The sequence below is a fragment of the Balearica regulorum genome, chromosome 15 (genome assembly GCF_011004875.1).
Source record: "Balearica regulorum gibbericeps isolate bBalReg1 chromosome 15, bBalReg1.pri, whole genome shotgun sequence".
Classification (NCBI taxonomy): domain Eukaryota; kingdom Metazoa; phylum Chordata; class Aves; order Gruiformes; family Gruidae; genus Balearica; species Balearica regulorum.
In genome coordinates this window covers 4112405-4137750 of record NC_046198.1, presented here as the reverse complement: position 1 = coordinate 4137750, position 25346 = coordinate 4112405, and the positions used below count along the sequence as shown (strand labels likewise).

At 37.0% G+C, this 25346-nt stretch overlaps 1 protein-coding gene across 30 annotated transcripts in view; it reads right to left on the bottom strand.

The window, feature by feature from the left end:
- Window positions 1–25346, bottom strand: part of RBFOX1 (RNA binding fox-1 homolog 1) — a 906682-nt gene that overhangs the window by 678230 nt on the left and 203106 nt on the right. The window contains exon 1 of one of the 30 annotated variants that reach the window (XM_075767580.1): window positions 8571–9071. The exons of 24 other annotated variants lie outside the window; for them this stretch is intronic. In XM_075767580.1, coding sequence (XP_075623695.1) covers window positions 8571–8615 — 45 coding nt within the window. In that variant the 5' untranslated portion in view covers window positions 8616–9071. Of the gene's footprint in view, window positions 1–8242; window positions 8349–8570; window positions 9072–25346 lie in introns of those variants that run through there. 5 more of the 30 variants (XM_075767588.1, XM_075767595.1, XM_075767603.1 and 2 more) reach the window with 5 other exon arrangements.

Below are 25346 nucleotides of genomic sequence, written 5' to 3'. Positions count from 1 at the left end.
GTCTTACTGTCTGCAATTTTGAAAGATCAAATGAAACATTGGTTACTAAATCAAGTAAAACCCAAGTAATTTTGCAGTTCTACATCATGCAGGAAAATAAAAAGGAAATTTCTCAGTAGGGGGAAAAAAATGTCCTTTTTCCCTTTTAAAATGCCAAAATGAAACAGGTCAAAGTTGTAATGCTCCTTCTTTCTTCTTTTCTTTCATGTTTCCAGTTTTCTTAAAATATTGATGAAATTTGTTAATTTGTTAAAATAAAAAGGATTTTTAGTTACCTAACCTTCTTCCCCATCCCCAATGAAATAACTGCCTGAAAAAAATTGCTTGGATCCAGTTAGAATTTCACAATCTTTACGCTTCACAGACATAAAGATTTGGGAGAACAAACGTATACATCCTGCATGCCATTTTTAAAGATAATTCCCCATAAGAATCTCACCTTCCTCATCCATCTTTGTCTTCTGTTATCTTAATAGGCACAATGCCCTTGGCTCCTCCGTAGTGCTAAAGCTTGAAGAAAATAAGAACAGCCCATCCACCTCACTTCTATGAATGCGCAAGATAGTGTACATGAGTCATATATTCACAGCGTATGAGTAGTTGAAATTTGCATCTTCTACTTTTCTTGTTCTACTGCACAGCCAAAGTCAAACTATACACTAGCCAATGACTCACACACAATTATTTTATAATATTAGTCATTTAGCTGTTCATTACCAAAACAGAGTTTACTACCAATTTCTGGAATAGATTTGCATCATTTTCCATAGGTACATAGATCTTCCAAAATTATAGAAGCATTTTCCATTTTATCACTGTTGTGCTTTACCCTCAGTTCTCAGTCGCTAAAATAACCCATTGCTCACCAGGTGCACTCAACTGATAACACAGGATCATGGGATAATACAGGCTGGAAGGAGGTCATGCAAGAACACTCCTTCAGATCTTCTTGGATCTACCCCCTCTAAGTGTGGAGGTGCTCAACTGGGCAGGTAGAGTATGATACTAGCATCATCTCAGAGCCCTTCTTCCAAAAGACTTGCCTTCCAAATCCTTGTCTTACATTTTTTTCTCCCCCCACACTTGCCCTGTGAGGTTATATTGACAGGATAAATGTACCTAGTAATAATTATTCTGAAAACTGATGTGAAACAAGAGCAGGCAGAGCTAATCAGCTCTTGAATATATCAGCAAAAGTGTTTAACTTTTATCTTTTTATGAGACAGATGCTCTCACACACACACATATATCTACATATACACACTTCTATAAATTTAGGAGCATAATAAGTTCTGAACAAAACTTTCTAGTGACTGCAGCAAAATGACAAGCCTTACAACCTCTGCCTCATAAAGAAGTCCAAGAGAACTCAAGGCAGCTGAGAGAATCACAGTCTCAAATGTCTAATAATGTCATACAATAATCATTGTATAATCCTGATTATATTGTAGATCATGGCCAATATTTGTTTCCCAATCATTGGTTACACTATCTGAATTCAATGTTGTTATTTAAACACAAAATGTTCAAAGAAGCATGTCTTAGATTAAAGTAAAGATCCCCAAACCAAATAATAGCTAGAAAGGGTTGAACCAAAATACGAAAATCAAAACCTGTGTGGGTCATAAACCTGAGGTCTGAATTGGAATCTCTGTCATAAAAGACTGCCACAGGGAGAAGAGGGACCTTTTTTTTCCTTCATATCCACTGAGAAAATGAAACACTACGGTCATCTGCAGCATGGGAAATTTTCTTTTGGTCTAGCAAAAATAACTGTTCAAGACAGTAAAGATAGTTAGAGCATTGGAAACAGGTAGTCTAGGGAGTTAGTGGCGTTTCGCTTACTGACAGTTTTAAAGATGGATGTCTATCACAAATGACACTTGTAAATGATGATCCTTTCAGAGAGTAGGGCAGGACTTGACATGGAAAAGTGGTCCTCTCCATCACTATTTTCTACCATTGCCAAATATCTCGTTAACATCAGGATGGAATTTTGTTCAGTGCTTGCTCAGCTATGCATAGGTGAACGTGAATGAACACAGAACTACCGCACTGCCTCCCATTTTCAGAATGCCTTGCCCCAGGTCTGAATCATAATAATTAATTAGAAGAAACACTAACATGCAAACATACTTCTATTAATTAGAAGAAATACTAACATATAAACAGGCTTAAGCTCTAGTCTATTTGTCATTGTTCAGTAGTTAACAGCTGCTACAGGAAGAGTGTGTGAGAAAATAACAGCTGTATAATGCGGCTGATGTTTATTACCTGCAGTTACCCATTTAAGAAGATCGCTTCTTTTTAGTTATGGCATGATGTGGTGAATGGAGTTATTCCTCCTACAGGACAAGCAAGCATTGCGTAGGAGCTCAGTCCACTGTACCTATCCAAAAGATGATCAGCACCCATGTGCACACTCTTTCTAAAGTTTCATTTCATTGACAATTCACTGACTGTAACACATCTCGAGACTGAGCTCTTCTCTGACCCCAGTTTTGTAGCTCTAAAGACCACCCTTAAAGTCATTGTGTTGAGAAGGGGTGCAATCGGTGAACCACAGCTACCACACGGAGTTGGTAAAACCCTCTGTTCTTATGAGTAAAATCTGGGCAAACAGTTCTGCTAAGCTGTTACCTGACTGTGCTGAATTGGATTTCATGATTATAGATACTTGCTGGAGAGATGGAGATATCTTGAAAACACAACTGGAAGTAAAGAAAATAAGTAAAATATCTAATGCCATTCTTAACATCTTCCTCTAGTAAATACTACTTCCTGTCGTGGCTCAATGAAAGAACTATCACGAAGGAAAAGGCTCATCCTTTCAAATATGATGGTCAAAATGGAGTTACGTTGATTCTCATGGCTTCTGTGTTGGTATAAAGTTCAGTCTGCCATGGCTGGATTTTTGACTCTGCTGACACTGGGAAAGCCTCTCGATCAGAATGAAATGCCATTTGGAATGAGATCTGGTTCTTAGGTGATTTTGCTCCCTGGCCAAGGCAGTGGTATCCTGCTTCTCCTGGTAACTGTCAAGATGAGTGCTGGATTACAGCCTCATGTGGTGCTGGCTTAACTGGCAAGATGGAAACGCAGGAGACTATGTCACTGCTCACCATACAGACCTTATTAATAAATACATGTTTTTAAAATATCAAAAGTCATCAAATGACATATTAGATGATATTAATTTTAAATCTAGTCTTGCAAAATATTCTAACAAAAATATAATAGTTTGAGTTTCTGCTGTATCCCAATCATATCAAACTTTCCCTGCATACACAGCTGACAGCAGATAGATTCTTCTGAAAAATGAATCTTCCTTTTACATACCACTTGTTGATATCACACATTAAAAAGCTGGGTCACGAAAAATCAGAGGCCAGAGCTGAGCTGCAGTCCCCAGGATTACAATACCACAGGACACCTTGTGTCAGAAGGGTAGAGTAATTTTACAAAGGTGAACACTTGATGCTAACACAAAAACATACTAGTCATGAAAACAGTACAAAAGGAGAGCGCCATGGTACTCCATTAGGGCTTGATCTAAATGTCATGTTCTTAAAAGACTTGTTCCAGTGCGGCAGCGGTTCTTCAAAGATACTGAGTTTCATCCTCAATGTCATTATTCACTGAAATGATGCTATTTCTGTTAGAGCATCAGGTAATAGTGCAAGTTCTCAGCAACAACTAACTCTCCAAATAAGCAGCAGTGATGTGCCACATTTGTCTCTCACTTCACTTTGCTGTAATACATTTTTACAGTTAAAGTTGAAAGCTGTTAGATTCAGGCTAATTAGTAGTCAGAAACAAGTCCTTATATAAGCTACAATTCACTTACCTGAACAAAGGATTAAATCTCATTCCTGGATTACTATTATTCATGTAATCAGAAAGTTCAACTTTAACAAGGAAGACACTTAAGATAAAAACCCGCAAGCACCTGTCCAGAAAGCACCAGAGCACAAGTAGACAGAGCAATTTCCATTTGCAAAGGGTGAGAGGTTCTTCTTCGCATTTTACATCACGCTCCAAGATACAAGCGGTGAATTGATAATCTTTGCTAAAGCTCTATTCAGGCTCAGGTTGGTCCATTAGTCATTAGTACCAAGACTTACAGCTGGCCACTTCTCTCCCCTTTTCTACTCAGTTAAATTTGCAATAATTACTAGATAGGAAACCTGCTTAAAATTACTGCAAATACAACACATAAAAGCACAAGCACAAAAAAAAATGGATCCTCTGGCCTTCCACATTAAAATTTTGGTTGGATTTCTAATCATCTTTAGGAAAATCTTACTTTTAATACATATTAACTATTAAAAGAGATTGTTTTATTAATTCCTATATATTCAACTAGTTTGTTTTTAATTATCTCTACCAAAATGCAGGTACATAAACGAGTATCTGCTGAACTCCACGTATACTAAACTGAAGAAATTATTAATATTTGCTTCTCCTGAGGAAAAAATACTTAATAAAAACTGAAGGTGCAAATGCAAAGCAAGAGGACTTTCAACAGTTTCTGTGCTTTGGAGGTGTACTTTTTTCTGTGAACACCTGACAGAAAAGAACATTTTGAGGTTTTTATGTATCAAAAAAAAATACCGGAAGCATATTAAGTCAAGGTAGTAAAACTGAGCTTTTTGTCATGTTTAATTGCTTGAATTCATCACCCAGTTTTGCTGAATCTGGATGTTATTGCTGACTCAAGCAGTTTCTCCATTTTAGTACTTTAAAAAAGTTTGTGCACGTCTCCGTGTTTGTGAAAGGCAACTAATAAGCCTCTGTGATACTACAGTGTTTTTTAAATATTCCTGACCATCAGAAAAATATCACTCTCCAGAAGCCTTATTGCTGTGCATGAAATCTGTAATTAACTACAGAACAAAAATAGTCCCTGATTGCAACCTGGTGGAAGAAGCCATACTGTGCTTTATTTCCAATGACAATGAAGGGAAATCGCAGCCTATGCAATTTAACACGGTTAACCGAAATCAAACGCAGAGCAGGCATGATGAAGACAAATATAAAGCAGAAATGCTTACACTCTATTCCAATCCCCCAAAGCAAACACATTCTCACAATGTCCACGTTGAAGTTCAAGTAAAAGAAAAGTGGTGAGTGCACAATGTCACTGAAGACAGCAACTTTGCTGCATTCCTTAACATCTTTTCTTTCCTACAGGTACAGAACTCCACACAAGAGACCTCAGGCTATAAAATTAGTCTTTATTCACAGACAAACTTAGAAATGCTACCAGAAATGCATCTGTCACACATTTATTTCTTTTTGCTAACCCAACTGTCTGGTATCTTGCCCAAAGGCAATCTCACAGCATTTAAATTTTAGAGAAAACATATTTATGATGCACCTTTTTAAATGAAAAGCCTGTGCTTTTCCTCTATTTGGTGACTACGTACTTATGGTAAGTCTTGTGTGCAAAAAGATATACCTGTGAAAATCGAGCATCTATGTACCAGTGTATTCTACTGAATTTGTTATTTCCTGACAATTCAATTTATGAGAACTATTCCTTTGCAACGTATTCCAAAACAAAATTAAAGGCAGGTACCTTTTCTAAATTAATTCTTAGATGGATTGAAAATATTACTATTATGGCAGAATTCTTCTCACATAAAGTTAATACATTTCAAAAGTTATGCTTTGTTCCTAGATGATGTTGGAAATTATATCCATGTCTTAAGATATACATAAAAAACCCCAAAACACTGAAAAATCATCTGAAGTGATCAAGACCCTCTGTAGTCTTTGTTCCCATCTCTAAATTCTAGAATTATATTATCTTGTGACATAATAATTTTAATAAAAACTCCAAAATCACTGAAGTCAACTAAAAGCTTGACTTCAGTAGGCTTGAGCTATCTTAAAAATAACTCCTTCTTAGCATGTTACATAAATTAAAATATGAAGGTAAAATTTAGATAAGGTATTTTCTATGGTTAAAATTCTCTACACATTTTTTCCCCTGGCTTACTTTTCATGGTATGTTTTCACAATTACTGCCACGATAACGTAAAAGCAAGAGTTAAACATATTTCTTTTGCTTCTCCTTTCCCATTTGATGCTTCATTTGCCATTTCTAATACATTTATCTTAATAAAATTTATTACCATTTACTAGTAATATTTTTCATGACAATAGAGAAAGTCCTTACACATAAGGACATTTTTCTAGACCTTCTACAGCTGTTAGAATACCACATGGCTTATCACCGAATAAAACAATTTATTTCTTGTTCCTGGAAAAGTTTTGTGTTTTATGAGCAAAACTGAGACCCTATGTGAAAATTTTATTTAAAAAATTTTCAACCATTCCATGATAAAGAAACTCCTGAAGTAACCGATTTGAAGTTAGGAAGACTGACTATAACACCTTGCTACATAATACTAATAAAGTTGTTTCATCCATCTATTGTTATGTTATTCTGATTTAAAATATTTATTCACGTAGAAATAAGTAAAAACATTAAGCTCAATCTTTCTAAAACTATGCGTGGAAAGGGGTATCGTTAATTCTACTTACACTTGCCGAGGTATCAGTATGTTGGATGTTGAGCTGGCACTGACTAAATGTAATTTCTTGCCCACATATTACAGGGAAGGCAATGGGAATGCGAGATGTTGTATGTTTACCTCATCTGAAATACCAAGCAATTTGGTACTGCTTTAGGAAGAAAAACTCTGAAACAGATAATCAAATCCCTAGTAGATACATAGGTTTAAAGGAAATAAACCTGATGATTGGCACAGACACTGCACGTGCACTCAGAGAAGCATCTATAAAGGATCAAAACCAGAAGTCCACTTTGTTTCAATTAAATGATTCAAACATGAAAACAGTGATAACATATTCCACTACTGCTCTTTCTGGAGACAAGGCAATGCTGTTTACTTGATAGCAGTTTTGTTCACTTTTCAGAAGTCATTTTTGAACATCTGCATGTTCAAAAACATATCAACAATGTGCATAAGAAAATAGCTGTAATTTATGAACAGAATATCAAGACATTCAAACTTTACAAACGTCTATTGCTTCATTTTTAGAAATAGATCTGAAACCAATTGTACTGTACATAAGGCCAATTTTTTTAAGTATTTTCATAAGTGAAAATAATTGTGAACTTTCTATTTAATAGGTATATAAATCCTAATGACGTCTGTATCAAGACCAAATTCCTTATCACTACAGATCTGACATAATACAAAGACTGTTTTTGGATCTTACTAAATTCCTGAATACCCACCTAAATAAAATACTTGAGGTAGAATTTCATATACTGTCCTGAAAACAATGTGATTTTATGGTGCCTAAACTGCTAACCAAACCCTTAACTGTCTGAAATGCAGAGCCCAGCATTCCACTACTTGACTGTACCACAGTCTCCTACAAGGTGACAGCAAGTCTTTTAAAAAATACGATACTCCCTATTAAAGTATGGAAGAGATTCCTTTTTAAAAGCCAGCAAAACCCACTTTCCCTACTCCCCTCAACATTTTTTTTCCAACACTTTGAAGTATGTAGGTTTTTTTTTTAAAGAAAGAAAATTGCTAAATTCATTCAAAAATATTTAAATTACTCTGCAATTATATCTGGCTGGCAACTGATACGCATTTTTAAATCCCAGTCTTTTATACTCTATTTCTGCTTTTTTAAAATCTATATATATATAAATGGATTGTTAGCCAAATTTTTCTGTATGTTTAAATTGCATTTATTAAGAAAATGTTGCTGGTTTATCCCAGATATTTTAACAAGTACAGTAATAAAACTTTAAAATCCTCATATAAATTGTGTTTTCTAACATCGTGATACATATAATATACAGGTACCCTAAAGTTAAATAAGCAATCAGTTTGGTCAGGAATCCTGTAAACTGTCTACTAAAAGGCAATAATTCATCTGACAAAACCATTTCTAATGAGATTCCTGCCGTATTTCATATAAATGCTAATATATATCCCATCAAAAGAAAGTTAAACAGCTCTTTGAAGTTCACATAAACTTCAGCCAGTCACCGAGGAAGGACAAATAATCCCCCCATATCTGATTTTCGGTAAGCATCACATGCATTCACGTACCCACTCACACAGACAGACCCACGCCGTGCACACACACACACATAAACACAGCCATAAACATATGCACAGATAAACATAATGCGCACACGAAGCGCAGCTCCGCAGTCTGCCCTGTGAGTTTCCACACGACACACCTTAGATTAGACGACAGCCCCTCAGCATGGCTCTCCCATCGCTCCTGGGCGTTATCCCTCCCGTGGCTCGGGTCCCCACTCTAACCACGCAGCCGGAAGCCCCACGCAAACACTAACCTCGCCGCGTTCATGTTGGGAAGCCACTGACGGCGGCTGTACAACAGCAGCCAAACATGCCAACTTGCCCCCCCCGCCCCGTGCCCCATCATCCCCCTCCCCACCCTCGCATCCCAGCCAGGGGCTCAGGGTCGCTCCCCGTTGCCAGCAAAGGCTGGCTCCCCCCCCCCCCGCGCCCCCCCAAATTCTTTCCAACCTGCTTCTGCCTTACCTGAAGGGCATCTCCCACGCCTGCAATTAGCTGCCAAGATTTCATTGTCGGCTGCGAAGTGCGTCCTGCTGCCGCGCCGGGAGGAGCCGGGCGGAGCGGCGGCCACCGGCGAGCGGCGCCCCCCTGCCCGCGGCCCCGGCTGCGCCCGGCGCCGTCCCGCTCTCCTGCCCGGGGGCACCCGCACCTGCAGCTCCCAGCCCCAGGGCAGCATCCGCTACGCACCCGCAGAAAACCGCATACACGCGGGATCGCGGTGCCGGGCACAAGCAGCCGGCTTTCAAGGTCAGCTCCGGCGGGGTAAGCTACGCCTCGCTCCCTGCCATTCTCCCCGCGAGTACCGGACACGCGAACTGTTGTACACGCCGCGCCTGGGCCACGGGCGGCTCCGCGCCGGCCCCGCTCGCTCGCCGCTGCACGTGTCCCTTCCTTGTTCCTTCAAGCATTAAATACGGACCACATGACAGAGTAGGGCACCTTGCACAGTCCTCCGAGTCCACGCTTGACAACCAATTTTAACTCAGGAGCAATGAAATGTCTGAAGGCAGAATGCAAGCACTTCCAATTACTTACGCTATACCTACATTATTCAAAATGTCTGTGGGACAGTATTTACGACTTTCAATATGCTGCGCTCTATATACTGCTACAAGATGTTAAAGCCCTTCTGTAGCTTTTTTTTTTTTTTTCCCCTTGCTGTATCCCTGATAGGCTTTGCAGTATACGCGTTCAATGAAGTCATTTTGTTTTATTTGCAGATAAGAGCAGTTCCACACTAGCTTAGCTACAAACCACAGCCTTGCGGGAAAGGAAGGTGGGCAGGAGGAGAACAGATCACATTCAGCAATCCATTTATGGAATGTCTTGATGCATGTATTAAATACTAGGTATTTATTAAAATATTAGACATGGTGCTAAAGTTTGTAGGGCTTCACTATTTTGATCAATCCCATGTAAACAAAATGGTTAACTTTTTGTTATATAAAATATTTTACCAATATTTAACCAAAATATGTAACCAAAATGGTTAACATTTGGATTAACTAATGATTAATTTCTTGTGAAATTCTGAATTTGCTTAAAAATAACAATATTGCAGACTAAGCTATTTTTAAGACAGATTGGTTGAAACTGAAGTAAAACCTAAACATCTTCCACAAGATGTAGCAATTAACCCCCTTCTGGAGCAGAGAAAAAAAAAAAATGTTTGTTTCAGATAAACTCTATAAACTGATGTCTTTCATTATACAAAAGCATTGCTTACACCCAACCCAAATAAGTTGTTATTTCAAAGTACATCTATTTATGCAACTGGAATAATAAACTGTAAACAAATAACCACTTATACTAAGGTGAAAAATTCCCAGGATACTGCTCAGAGGACTTCTCTAATTGTATAAAATCTATTTTCACATATATACTATTTCTCAAAAATAATGAAAAGTTCAGTAAAACATCTTTAAATATTCATCATTGGTCTGCAATCAAAAAGGAGACTAACAAACTGATCTCTAAGCAAATAATTTCTATTAATCATTCCCTTTTTGCATATACAAGTCAAAGACTGCACCCATTTTTGGCACAACAGGAGAAACAAAGTTAAATTATGTTCTATGAAAATTGAAAATATACAAAATAATACTAGTATCAGATTCTGATTTCATAACGTCTTCCTTGTGTTCAAGTTTTTATTGTAGTCATGCTCACCTTATTACCTGAAGGGAAAAGACAACTATCTGCCTAGACAGACTATGGGATGATTAAGGCGTCATAATAATAATAATAATAAGGCGTAAGTGTATAATTTAAAAATAGAATGTTGCAAAGGCTGGCCTGGCCACTGGGCTAATAGCCAAAACAAATCTCAGAGCTCACATTGGCTTATTGTGTGGCCTTGACCAAATTATTCATCTCCTCAGTCTTCCCACTTGTAAAATTAGAATACTACTACTCACAGTGCTTATCTCCTACCTCTTACTTCTCAGGAGGGCCCTGAGGATTAATGACCCTACAGTGCTCTGAAAATGAATAAACACAAACTGCTATAGCCAGAGTTAATATGTTTCAGAGCATTAAAGCAAAGCAATACTAGAAACACCAATTCCACCACCTTGTGTATCTATCTAAACATGGATGAACTAAACCACTATCTCCTATCATCTACAATCAACAAAATACAATGGGTTGGCTTATAGTTCTGTCATTTAAATCTGAGTTTGATCTCTGCCCATTCTTAGTGTGACATGATCACACAATCAATCAAAATAATAGTCCAAATTTCTAAATCCAACTTAAAAAAAGAGAGAGAGACAATAGTAAAGTCCCATTTCAGTCTGTAGAATTAACTTGATAAAAAAACCTGTATACTTTTTCATTTTCACCATACTCTCTACATGGTGGATAATTTTGGTCTTCTGATTGTTTCTTCCACCTCACAAATGAACAAGGCATAAAATTCTTCAAAAGTTCTAATGGTTAAATGATGCCACTGCTTGCCTTTGAATCAGGAGTACAGCGGGTTGCAGAACCTCATCTGGGATGCCATGCCCTGGTTTGACAGCAAGGATAGTTCAGCAGCTTTGTGTGGAACAACATGCATTGGAGCAACAATGTTTATGGAGCAACACCAAGACGATGAGTTAAATTCCCTGTGAAGCGATCTGCAGGATAAGCAAAAGCTCGAGTTAGAAACTGCAACAGGGAAGAACAAGTTCTTGCCATGGTTCAGCTACTAGAGATCCTTGTCATGACATTCTTACACACATATGCACTATCACGGGGAAGGCACCTCTCTAACCTTTGTTCCTTCCACTATACTTGCAGGGACGAACATTTATGAACTGAAATACTGCTGTCATGGCGGTGGCTATTGAGGTTTCTGTAATTCCCCATTTCCATCTTTTTCACTTGAGATTTTCAAAGAAATATTTTCAAAGAATTTTTGCATAGTACAGAAGAGTATCATCACATTATGTCTCATGTTACAACAGTTCTAAGTAAATTTAGTTGATTATCTAAGCCCTTACATCATTTTCCACTTTACAAAGGAAATTACTTCACAGAGAAACAGACGAAAGTAACTGATTGTAATGTAGGTGCCTTTTAGTGAACGGTGTGGCTTGTTTGAGTTTCTTAAAACTGATGCAAAGGTATGCATGTCATACTAGAAAGCTTTCCCACTGAAAAGCTTCAGTGTGCAACTGATTTAGTCTTAATTTCTTGAACTAAGTTCCTGTGCTACGGGAACTATTAAAAAGCAACATAATCTTTGAAGACAAATGAAGATTGGTAAAATCCAAAAGTAGCATCATGAGCAGAAGGTAATTCTGCACCTGTACAGTTTTTGCAAATAATTTTATACAGGATAGTGAAATATGGTTTAATCTTTAATGCATTTATATCTCAAACACATGGGGGCCCTCCATGCCTGACTGATTACTGCTGAAATGATTTCCTTCTACATGCCATCTAATGATCCGGTAGTATTACAGGAGGTAAGCCTAACGAAGCATATTCAGATGGAAAAGTATCATGCAATTTATGATAAACATGCTGCACTTTTATTCCAAAATGGTTTATGGTTACAGCGTGCGAGTCTAAGGGCGATGACCGACATGTTAAGAAACACAACATCAATCATATGTCACAATCCTAACAAGGCAATCGAAGCTCACAGAAACCTAAACCTGAGAATTCATAATGTTACACTGATGCTAAATACAAGCTTTTGGAGAGAATCTAAATGATAAGGATTTTTAAAGCTTTATCAATAGAAATACAACCACAAAACATGAGTTTTTCCTCTACCAAGCAGAATTTAAAATGTTCTCCAGGGGCTGGATCCTGCAAGCATCCACAATATTGCTAACTTTACAACGAGACTAACTAAGAGAGTACACAAAAAAAGTGGGTTTAGCATTAGACCTACATAAGTGATGTTCAAAAGAATCAGTCATACAAAGTTTCACAAATTATTTTTTCTATATAATCAAAACGTCAGTATTTTTTCTTTAGCCCCTTGCTCACAAATAGTATCTATAATGAATTTGTAAATGTCAATCCATCTAAAATGCTTTGTTTTGCATTATTAGTTGATGCTGTCTTGTCTTTTTCAAGGAAGTATATTGAAACTGATGTCGCTAATCCCTCTTGAACATTCTAGTATTGTTGTGGCTATACATACAATTATAGCAGTTCCCAAATGAGGTAACTTCTATGTTGCAAGCATCAAAGGCATGCACTTCCACACTTTTACTGTAATGCTAATTGCAAAACCTTGCAGAGTATTAAATGCCAAATTTTATTTGCTATCTTTATATGAGAAAATCATGCCTAATTTCATTCAGAAACAAGTGTAAGAAATCAAGCACCATCAGTAAAACAGTTAGAGGAACATTATTTCTGGGCAATTTTGGTGCAACTAAACTAGTACCGATATAATAAATGCTACTTCAAGCCTTGCTGCAAAAAAGGCTTCTTGCATAAATGCTATGAAAGCTGTCATAAAAATAACATGTCATCGCTGTATTTACGCCCCTAAAAAGAGCCCAAAATGCATATTTCACAGGATAGTGATTTTTTTTACAGCCACTGATGCTTAGCAGGTCATGTTCAAAAAAATAATTACTAATTCAAAGACCTAAAATAAAGCAAAGTTTCTGAAGGTGCATCAGATCAAGGAAAAAATATGTATCTCATTTTTCTCAAGTATAAGGAAAGCACAAAAACCAGTTATCAGAAGCATTCACTTTAAGGCCATTCACTAATTTTTTCACGTTGTTACAATGTTTAATGTGAAACACCATAATAATGGCAACATGAAGAAGAAACAGGTCTCTGAAAAGTCTTGAAACAAAATAATTCCTTATGTGCTTCCACACATTCTCGACCCTGTTGAAACGCTAAACTATTCACAACAATTACATTACTAAGGCAAATAATATTTTGGCATGAACAAGGATTATTAGTTAAGGCTGCAACATGGACTTTCAATCCTTCACTACATATACTCTTCAAAGGTAACCTGGATTTGCTTTTAGATGTTATTCACAAACAAATTACAGTTCTTTGTTTAGTAACATCTAGAAAACACAATTTTTTCTGTATTGTGAATTCAAAATGTCTTCCAATTCTGCAGTCTTTTCTTACTTCACAAAGTATTACTGCAAATTGTTCCCTCAGTAAAACTGCAAAAGGTTGATTTGTCTAAAGAGCCACACGACCAGGAAATACAGCAATGGCAGTAGTCGCCATACCAGTGCAAGAGGAAACGTAAAAACGCAAAGGAAAATATCGAAAAAACCTGGAAGTGCAATTGCTTGCCATTGTAGATCATTTTGTGCAAGTTCATCAAAACGAACAACTACAACCTGTTTCACAGAACAGGACCTCTGAATGCTACTCATAACATCAAATACAACAGAAAACATTTTCCAGTCCCAAGACCACAACTGGAAGTCCCTGAGGGGCCATGGAGGCCTCTGCCCGTCACACACATGCACCCAGGGCAGTCTGAATGTGGACCTCCTTTCACTCTACCTTTACTTCCTGAGCAAACATAGCGAGCAGAGCCCCACGTGAGACTGATGGGCATCTGACATGTTACCTGTATGTACAGGCAGTGATCTGAGAACAGAAAAAAGATAGATGGGCAAGTTACTTAGAGGTTTCTAGAAAAGTTTTGGCCCAGGAAGTGGGCAAAGAAACACTCCTCCTGTGCAATTCTATGGGCATACGGAGGTGCAATTCTGTTGAGAAATTGGGGAAACGTGTATCTTTTGTTCTTAGTTAATGACAAAAAGCAGCTGTATTTATTTTTAGTCAACCTATTTACATTTACAGTTACTTTCCTGATTGCAAAACATCTCAATGATACTTTTGTCACTAACATGAGATGCATGATACATACTTTCTACTAAAATGCACGCGAAGATTTAAATCTCTTTTCAAATAGAGGCTAAAGCACTGTAGGGATTGTTACTTGACATACTTTAAACATACTGTCATCATTTAATATAAAACAATCACACAAATGCCATGACCTTGTGCACTATCAGGTAGGAGGAAGAAGATGGGACCACCTCCAGCTCAGTTACTGTGGGCCTTCTCTCCTTTAAAGTCATGTTGGCATAGAGAATGTCACAGCTTGTGGATGCAAGCAACCGCTTGCTTCTGCTCATCTGTGGCACAACACAGTCGACTAATTAATTTTTTAAAGTATGCGAGATGTGACACTTTATATATGGGATTGAATACAGATTAGCATTACAATAATCACAAAGCTTTTGTAGCCTCAAATTTGGCTTCTTCCAGCAAAGTTTCCTTTAATGTGCAAATGAACGATGCCACTACGTATCTTGAAATAAACAGGCTCATTATGGTCATGACTTGTCATATATGCAGGCATTCAGAATTATATTAACGGCATACAGTAAGTTGGCAGATAAAGACAGGCTAAATAAAAGATACATAACCAACTGCCTGCTATCGTATCCAGATGCCTTCATATCAGTGTTATGAAAGTCTCCCTTCCCCCACGTTTATCCATTGAAGATATCTTCAGAAGTTGTAAGGGCTTTCTTGGCCCAATTCTAAAGACAGAATGCGTTTGCCAGGCTGAGTAAAAAGAGAGCAAAGGGAACATGAAATCGTCTCAAAAATTCAAAACGAGCAAAAGCTGGGAGATAGGTTCAGAGGAGAGATTGCCCACACAACGAAAAACAAAGATAACAGGCAGACAGGCAAGCAGGCTGCCTGAAGCGTTCAAAATCCTGCAAATAACTCTTAAGTAAAGGGAAACATACTAATTAATTGGTTTTTTTAATTTTTTGAAATTAATTTAATTTTTTACTTTACATTCTTTGCAACTCTTGCGATTAACTAAATCAATGAGTCTGGAGTCACTTCATACATCACAGGCCACGCCTCACACAAAGCAAAGGACCAGCACATGCTGTGGCAAAAAGGGCTGCTCCTGGGAGCTGTGGGGAAACAAGTCGATTCCAAACAGGAGCCTCGGTGCCAGGGCAGTTAGATTATATGGTTTCCTCTGTAGCGAGATGCAAAAAATACTTCACAAATAGATGGTCCTTTAGAAGGATTTAAGAGGACCAATGTTAAGTTTGTCATCCATCAGGGAATGTATACAGCCTATTTTATAGCCACATCTATATATAATGTTTCCAATTAGGGCACAATATTTTAAAAACAAATTTCACACATTTTTCTGACAAACTGTTGTGGACTTCTGGTGTTAATTTTAGCAGTTTCAATTGGATTTGGTACGGTTGGAAACGTAAGGGGAAGTCTGTAGTAATCAGGATGTGACACTCATTAACACTTTCACAGAATACCCACTGGATTTGCATAAAGTCTGCAAAGATTCACTGGTGAATCTTTAATATGAGATTTCCCTTGGTTGTACTCCACATTCAGCTCCATTTGCCCTCCCTCTCTCCTCTCTGCCCTCAGTGAGAACCGCTGTAAACAGTCCATAACAAACCATAATTAAATGTACTGAATAACTAAAATATACATATAGTTACCCAAAAGCTTATATAATTACATACGTAATTTTGCAAATTCCAAATGTTTTCTGAGAAACTATTCTGTAAGGGACATACTAATCGGATACAATGGCACTCCAAGTCACCTAATAAATCTGGAGATTTTATTACTGGTGTATAAAAAACATCCATGGCACAGCTTACATACAGCACAGTCTTTGCGTGTAAAATATCATGAAAAGATTCTAGAAAATGGATAAACCACTAAGGTGGCAAAAAATTTCTGGTTCTGACAAACACAAAACTTCAAAAGAAATTATGCCACTACTAAGGGAGACATTTCTTGTTACTGCCAGTATCATACAACGTGGCAAGAAATAATAATAAAAAAAATAATCTGGGCCATTTAAGTAATATTAGAGAAAAAGTACAGGCTTCTCAGAAGTTAGTATTTACTATCTATTTTTAGCTGAACTATATAGTACCTATTTGATTACATTGACTACATCAACTTATGTCAAGGCAACATATGCCATTACAGCAGGCAATGTGATATATAATGGCAGTTTCACCATGAAAAAATACTGGTTTTTTTTCTCTTTTGAACTATTAAAAAAACCTCAACTTATGAGATTTTTAAATTCTCATTAAAGCTCAGTATTCTGCTGACAAAAATGCTTTTTGGTTAGCTTTAGTTTTAAAATAGAATTCTTCTACAAGAATGACTGTTATGCTGAGCTCAGCATTAATGGAATACATTTAATTTTAAGTAGGTTTAGTATGAGATTCAGAATAAATTTTTAAAGTAAAATTCAATTTTTTTTCCCTGTCACAAATTACTGTAAACACATATAAATGACAGTTAATTTCTGGTATGCTATACTGAAACCCAAACATTTGTGTATAGGATAAGCTTTGAAATAATTTGAACAACGTATATGTAACTGAACAGCTGTACCAGACAATACATTATTTCACTGGCTTGCATTTTGAGCAACTTTATTGACTGAGAGTCTTACTTCACTGCTCCTACTCGACAGATCATTATCTCTCTCTGATAATCCACTGGCACATAAAAGAATTTTCTAAAGGAAAATACAGCCTGAATAAGTATGAGGGCTAGGATGCATTGCTGTATTTTTACTTCTGGATAAACTCTCGGACTCCGATCATCTTTATGCCTTGCTCATTACTGAGTAGTGAAAGTACGCCAGGAACAAAAATGCACAGACAGGGTTCTATTTGTTTTGTGGATTCTTTTTAAAAATAAGTTAGAACATCAGAATTTTGGGAATTTTTTTTTTCATGCTGAACAACCGTAAATTGTACTGAGGTCACTTGAAGTGTAGATATTCATAATTTTTGAAGTTTTCTCTATGACCACTTTTTATTTGGGTTTTCATTTAAAAAAACCCAAACAAACAACAAAACCAAACAACTGAAGCTCAATGTACTTTTTTGTCTATAAGTGGAAAAAAACTTTTGTTTTGTTTAGTGAGCAGAATTCTCATTCCAATGCTTTAATACTTCAAAAGCACAACTGAACACAAAGCAACATTAGATCTTGGTAAGTAAAAACTCACAAAATGTTCTCTAACTCAGACCTACCCATTTGTAAGTCTTAGCCATCACAATAGTATTTGTACCCATATAAAAAAAACACAACATGCTTCGGATAATTTCAATATTCACAATAGCAAGAACATACTCTATGCCATTCCTCAAGTAATTCTCCTTGAACAATTCTAAAGTGGACTGTTGATGACAGCAAAGCACTGGTTGCAAATGTTCTACTCAAAACTGTAGGACAAGAAAAATATTAATCGAAAAAGCATTATAGGCTTTCACAGTGTACTAAGCATCCTGGCATACTTACATGTGAACTTACTGACCTTGTGACTGAGGTGATGGTTAATACTGGACAACCACTGTGAAAATAATCTGTTAGAAAATAAAAAGTCTTTACTTTTATTTCACTAATTCTGATGACACAATAATAACTCTTCTGAACACATGATTCCTCAAAGCTGTCATATGTTGCTCACTAGAGGTAATGAAAACAATTTCATCACATATCTCACTTCATTTGTCTGTCTCAACAGCATGAACCTTAGATCAAAACATATGGATGCTACGTTGTCCCTTGAAAGAAAGTGATGTAAAGCTTACACGAACAGCTCTTTTCTGCCTCACACCAGGTCAGAAATGGCAGGCTGCCAACTGGGTGAAAAATAAATTTCAAAATGGAAAACCAGGAAAAGGAAGAGGAGGTGTATTCTGGTGCTTCATCACTCCTTGTGCCTGGGCACATTGGACATTTTTGGTGGGTCAAGGGGACAGAGTTTCCACTGCCTCACACACTCCCGTACAGTAACTCAGTAATAACTGCAGTATGGGTAAAGTATATTTCTGTGACTATATGGCGATTTTTCAGCACTCCCTTGTGTCTGTGGCAACCGCATCTGCAGCATTGAAGAAAGCGGCCCCAGACAAAACTTTGAAATTGGGTGCCAGAAATTTGGCCCTGCAGAATCTGAATCAGTATGAATTTCCTAAAACGCAGACAATATGGGAAAACAGACCAAGTATTTTGAGGATGACAGAATCTCCTGGATACAAAGCTGGCACATAAGGAGTGAGACTGGGCAGATCCATGTTGGCAGGTAGATTGAGCAAGGTGCTCGGTGCAGTCAGCTGTCAGGATGCTCTAGGACTAACACTCAGTGCAGGCAGAGGTCTATCTGCGTGAGAGAAACGTTAACTCTGATTTCTGGGGTATAATTTTGGACATCAAGGCTATGAATCCTTCCCTCCACTCTCAATAGCAGAAAATGAAAGAACTTATTACTTGTACAGTGAGCACTCTTTAGCCTGACAATGGAATAAAGATGCCAGTCCACAAGTGAGGAGGCACATATAGCTTCTATACATTACTTACAGAACTAATAAACAGGTGGCCTGTGTCAAATAGAGCCATGTGCTCCACTTCCCTCTGCCTAAGAAAATCAGTACTGGTCACTACAGAACAGTAGAATTTGTGGAAATACAGAGAACAAGGAGAGCGTATACTCTGAAGCACCCAGCATACAAAGCAGCGTTTCCAAGAGCCAGAGTCTGGCTGCTTCTGCTCAATCCAGCACATGGAGCTAAAGATGGCACTCAAGGAAAGACGTTCTCCCAAACGAGGAAACACTGAATTACGCTTTCACCACAGCATTATGCTCGGGTCCTTGCTCCAGACAGTAACTTCTACTGAAAATGCTTTTCCAGGGAGATCAGAATTCTTTTTAAAACCATGTGAAAAGTCAGCACTATTGTTTCATTCTACTGTCACTATTTTTCCCCTCCTGATTTTACAATTATTGTTCCTACCAAATTCCACCAACTTCTAGTATGTTCTGAGGTTCAGATAATTTCATGGCCTTTGCTCCCCTCTCTTGTCTTCAAGAAAACTCTCAATCCTACCACTCAGAATAGTGTTTTTACAGCATTTTAGTTTAAGTGCTAATTTTGCTTGCAAAACAAAATGGCATTCACACTTTGAACAACAGAGAAGGAAAACAGTAAAAATTTAGGAGACAACTCAGGGCAACATATTGACTTCAACTGAATAAAGTTAATTTGTGGATATAAAGTTTTGAATGAAAATTACAGTAATAATAAAACTGCAAGTCATTTTTATATCCTGTTGTAATAAAATATTACTCAAAGGTTAAGTATGTCGTATCTCACTTTAGTGCAAAGTTAGAAAGAAAGAACAAAGACTTAGGAGATTTTATATATATATAAAAAATATATTTATATATGCTTGAGTTTTATATATTTATATATATGAAATAACAGAAAGGTTCCCAAAAATTTGCTGGGGCTTTTTAAAGAAATACACTGTACCATTATTCCATCAATTCCGTATCACCTCCTGCTGCTGCCTTGGGAAGCCAGTGCCCAGCTGCAGGGCGTTCTGCTCTTTTCCTTACCTGCCCCAACAGGTTGTATCTCCAACATGCATGGAGGGCTGCATCCCTGATAGCAAGCGGATACAGGACTGCTTGTTTAGCTCAGTGTTGAAGATCCTGGATTCTGTTGCTGCTAACAATTCATGTCTGATCATGAGTACAAAAGTAACAAATTCAAACATGATGATGTGGCGCTACCATCCATGTATTATTTGCAAAGTCTAACTGATCTAGAACCTGTAGAAACCAGATGTTTCTATTTGATTTTAAAAAGTCATACCCCTCAATCCTTTTCTCTGTCTTTCCACATAAAACCTAAGATTTTTATTTACCTGAGCCAGTATCAATTAGTCAAGGAGATAGAAAAGATGGTAAAGATAGTATATTAGGTAAATGAGATTCATTTGGACGTAACTTGATTTGAGTAGTGAAAATGGTGGCAAGTGGGGGGAACTCCTAATATTTCGTGGTGTGAACTTGTTAATGGACAAGCAATGAGACTCCAGACAGCCTTCACTGCCTCAGACAGCCTAACTGAGCAAGCACAAAAGGTAAAAGATACAGTACTAAGGAAGAGAAATGGGGTGGGGACAGGTGTTGAGAGAACTGAGCAGTAAAGAGAGCAGGTTTCCCAAAAGTGTATTGCTAGGCTTGAGTTAATGTTGCAGCAAGAACAAACTGGAGAGAAAGAGATGGAGAGGAGAGGAAAACGGTTACCATTCTGTGTGCTGCATACACAGTTCAAATTACTTCTCTCTCCCCTGAACATCTGCTGCCCTGAATAAACATTACACACATATTTACATACACACACATATTTAATATCCTCAATAGACAAGCAAGTACATCTTGATGGTGATTATTTGGAAAATACAAAAGCAACAGAGATTTATTTGAATTAGAATGCCAAAAACAATGGCCAGCAGTATTTTCTACAGAAGTTGTTTAGATCAGTTGTTTAAAAAGCAGTTGGAATGCTCTGACTACCAAAGCTTTGACAGTAAGATGGCATCACCTTTTAATAAGGTGGGAAGGGGAAGACTTAATTTACAAAAGATAAGACAACTTCCTGTGTTCTTGTGAGTCATCACCCATCATTAAGTCTTTTTGGTATTACGCTAAGAACTGTGGGGTTTGGGTGATTTCACTAATTAAACCTGAAGTCAGAGTAGAATGATTTTTGGAACACTACACTACTTAAAGATTCATCTATTTTTATTAACATACACATCTAGAGAAGAGACTTGACCATCACATCAACTCTGCTCTGGTAGGTTTATTATTGCCATTCTAACGCTCAGTTAGTGACTTTAGCTGCTCTTCATGACGCAAATGTCTTCCTCATACAAGTTTCACACCTACTATGTGGATTTCTCAACATATCCCTTTCACGATTTTTTAGATGGCTGCTCCATCTGCATCCTTAGAAGACTTATCAATATTTCAAGAGAACAGAATCTTCCATAGTTGTGTTTGTTTACATTTCTTGTAACTACGCATCACCCCAAGCAAATAAACTATATGAACATTGTTTTCTAACCAGTAAATCTATGCAGTATTTATTGAAGTCATATATTAATATTGTTATTATGAATGTATGAAACAACAAGGGTAAAATTACAACTCCTCATTACCTCAAAATCTGGCATAAAACCTGAAACTAAATTAAATCTTATCTAAATGACAAAATCATGGAAAAGAAAAACACCACCAGAGGCAAAAATAGATTCTCTGTCCTATTTCTCAGTATATTTTTTTGCATATTTACAGAACAGAAAGACAGAAAAGAAAGGTATCTGACCAGTCATAAATGAATCACCTGGAACAATAAGTGGCTAGTATGTGTACGAAGGGAAACTTCTTTCCATCAAAGACTTGAAAAGATAGCACCCTTCTAAATCTACTCCAAATCTACAATCTGAGAGCTGTGAGAATACAGCAAGATTTAATTCTCTTGCGGAATCATATACCATATACTGATCAATACAATTAGACAAAACGGAGTAATTTTTACCATATCCAAAGGGATATGAAATGATTTGCATGGGCATAACCCAATAACAACCAAACTACTATCCATCCACCTGTGAGCAAAGACAGATAGAAATGTAGATGGCTACATTTCTGCAGCATCAACTAAAAGCAGAACTTAAGAATTCTGTGAAAACATTGACTGAAACAAGAGAAAAAGTTTTCACAGCTTTTTAGTCAAGAACTTGACAACAGAAGGTGGGATATCAGCTGCAATAAAGATTGAACTAATTGTTTTGTCTTGCAAAATGGAACAGGGTGTTGTTTTGTTGAAATCTGCTGCTCCAATCATCTGGTCATTAGAAAAATGTATTCACCATTCTAGCCATCTTTATATACAATTCTTCTGGACCCATAGCAAAGGAGCTAATTTACTAGGTAGCAACACCAGAACACTGAAAATGAAGTTTTCCCAGGAAAGACATTTTTCCCTTGTGCCAATTCTAGCATATAAATCTTCAAATAATAAGAAGCTCAATAAATTTAAGGCAGCTGGAACTGACTCAAATAAGCACAAATGACATGCCTTCAATCCAGAATGACTGTCAGGCCAAGAAAAGGAGAGAACAATTGGAATTACAGTGTAAGCCACAGTGTAAATTGCCACTGAACTATCTGAGAAGTCTGCATGATACCACCAGCGACAGTTGAGCTGGCAAGAAAAATGACTGCTTAAAGACTGAAGAACAGAGACCAGACTACAAAGATTTGAATAGACAAAGCAAAATAAGAACAGAGACACAAGGGCCAAGTACAGGTTCACTTCCTAATCATAAAGAGAATAATAGTACTAGAAGTACAATCACAACGGTCAGACTCCCTGGCAAACACTGTTCACTGTGATTCAATAGAGTTAAAAAAAAAAAACCCAAAACCAAACAAACCCCAACAAACCAAAAAACCCCCTAACCATTGTGGCTCATTTTTCACTGAAAGTAAGGATAGAAATGCCAGCGAAGTGATTGTTGTGTCAATCTCTACAGCTCATCAGAAGCGTTCACACCACAGGATAGCAGAAAGCAGAGAACAGAGCCAAGATTATCGATTCCAATAAATATCCCATTCAGTGATTGGCAGAAGCAGAAATACTATCACAACAAACTGATTTTGGAAAGGAAAGTGATTAAATCACAAATATTTAAAGACACAAGGCATATAATTTTACATTTCACTCACCTCTTGAGAACCTTACATTGCACCTTGCATGACTTTCTTTGGACAGTAGAAGTAAATGCAGTAATTCCAAAGCATCTTACTAAATTCACCACAAATTTTCACTGAGAAGAAAACTAATAAAAGTAAACTTTTGGGTTATGTTGGCCAAGATGAGGTAAGTGTATTTTAAAATCTGCTTTTTAACAGCTTAGAGAAAAAGAGACTGCCTTAGAAGCAGGGAGGGAGGAGGCATCTAATAGCAGACATCTCTCATAATCTGAGATAGGCTGAGGACAAAATCCTCTTGCTGCCTGTACCATTGAAAATTAGAGTCTTTAAAAAAAACTGCTGTGGATTATGGACTCTCCCAAAGTATGGCAAAAATGAAATATGTGTACCAAAATCTGTGAGCTGTTCCATACAGACACAGTCCTACACTTCAGCAAAGCCCTTCTACTGGTGAAGGTCTTACTTTTCTTACTGGAGGTCTTTCAGTTAAGTGAAATATAAATTTATAACTGTTGGTGATATTAATTTCTCACACATTTATAACTAAATTATCCACTAGAGAGCATAGCAACATTTTCAAACACATTCTGCTTATGTCTGCAAGTGCTAAACGAGGTCTCTGTGGCACTCAATGCCACTCTTCCATACAAGAAATATCCTAAATAATCTGTCATGCAAAACAGAGATAAGAAATGTACTTAATACAACGCTTTAAGGAAAAAAGGTCAACAGACCATGAACTTCCAATGAACAAATTTCAACAGTTACAGCCTGGGATGCGGTTCTTGGACATTCTTGATGAAAAAACTCTTCTTTTGCATCATATGCAGTTGCATGTGTATGTATATAACAACATATGACAAAAAGAGAAATACATTCTTCATTCCTACAGGAGAAAACCACAGAAGTACTGTTTATCAGTATGCTGGGCAAGAGCTGCTTTTCTTCCTGATCTGCAATATATTCTGGTGATGTCATGACATTTTTACTTCCCATTAAAGAAAACCTTTTATCATTTATTATTTCACATTGTAATGGGCATCCTGTAAAATTGATCTTTCACTTAAAATTATAAATAATTATTTTGTTTTGTTTTTCAGTTGCTCAGAACAAAAAGAGTGTAATACATGGAAAGTACTCTTTACTTTAAAATACTTGTTTAAAACAGATTCCCACAGGCCTTCATCAATATATTGATAAAGGTGTCCATAGCATTCACAAATCTGAACAGAGCATCTCAGTGCCACCAGCAGACAAATTAACTCTACTTCAGATCTTTGCTAAATATGTTTTTCTTCTTTTTCTCATAAAACATTCACGATCCCTTCCAACCCAAACCTTTCTCTAAGTGAACCACTCCAGTAAAAATCTCTGCAGTAAAAAGACTAATAACATAGGGCATCTTGTATTATCAGAAAAACACAGAGCATGGCATAGCTAGTCAAAGCTGTGCAATGCCTAATTCAGAAGTGGCTAGCTTCAGATGCTGAACAAAAGTGTCAGTGAAATTCTTTAAGTCAGAAATAAGGCACATGTACGAGAAGTCTTGTTCTAAACATTATCAGTTATTGTTTTATGATCTGGACAAGAGGTATTTCATAGACCTTTCTCATTTATCTTAGCATCGTGATGAAAATAAATGAAATTAGAAAGCTAACACCAACTACAGAATAAAAAGAACAAGTGCTAGGAAAACATTTACGGTCCATGGGAATTGTAAGCAGCACAGTCAGCTGCGTGGATGGCAAATCACTTAACAACCATAACTGCAAACAAAGAGGAATGAATAGCAAGGTGGAGAAAATCCAAGATCAGCAAAAAGGGAGGAATCCATAGCAAGACAAAGTTGCTTCATGAGTGTAAAAGCTAACATAGATTTCCACATCTCAAATTAACAGGGCATTAAAATATCATATAATACAGATTACTTAAGTGACAAAGGCAATATAAATGGTGCCATTTCTTTGGGTTTTATTTTACAACAGTAGTCATTATAATTTAACACATCTGATTTTAAGCAGTTTTAATAACAATATTCACATAACATTAGAATCATGCTCAAGTACAATAATAAATCAAATCCTTAAATGAAAAAGGTTTTTTTATGTAGGTGGCATGATGTT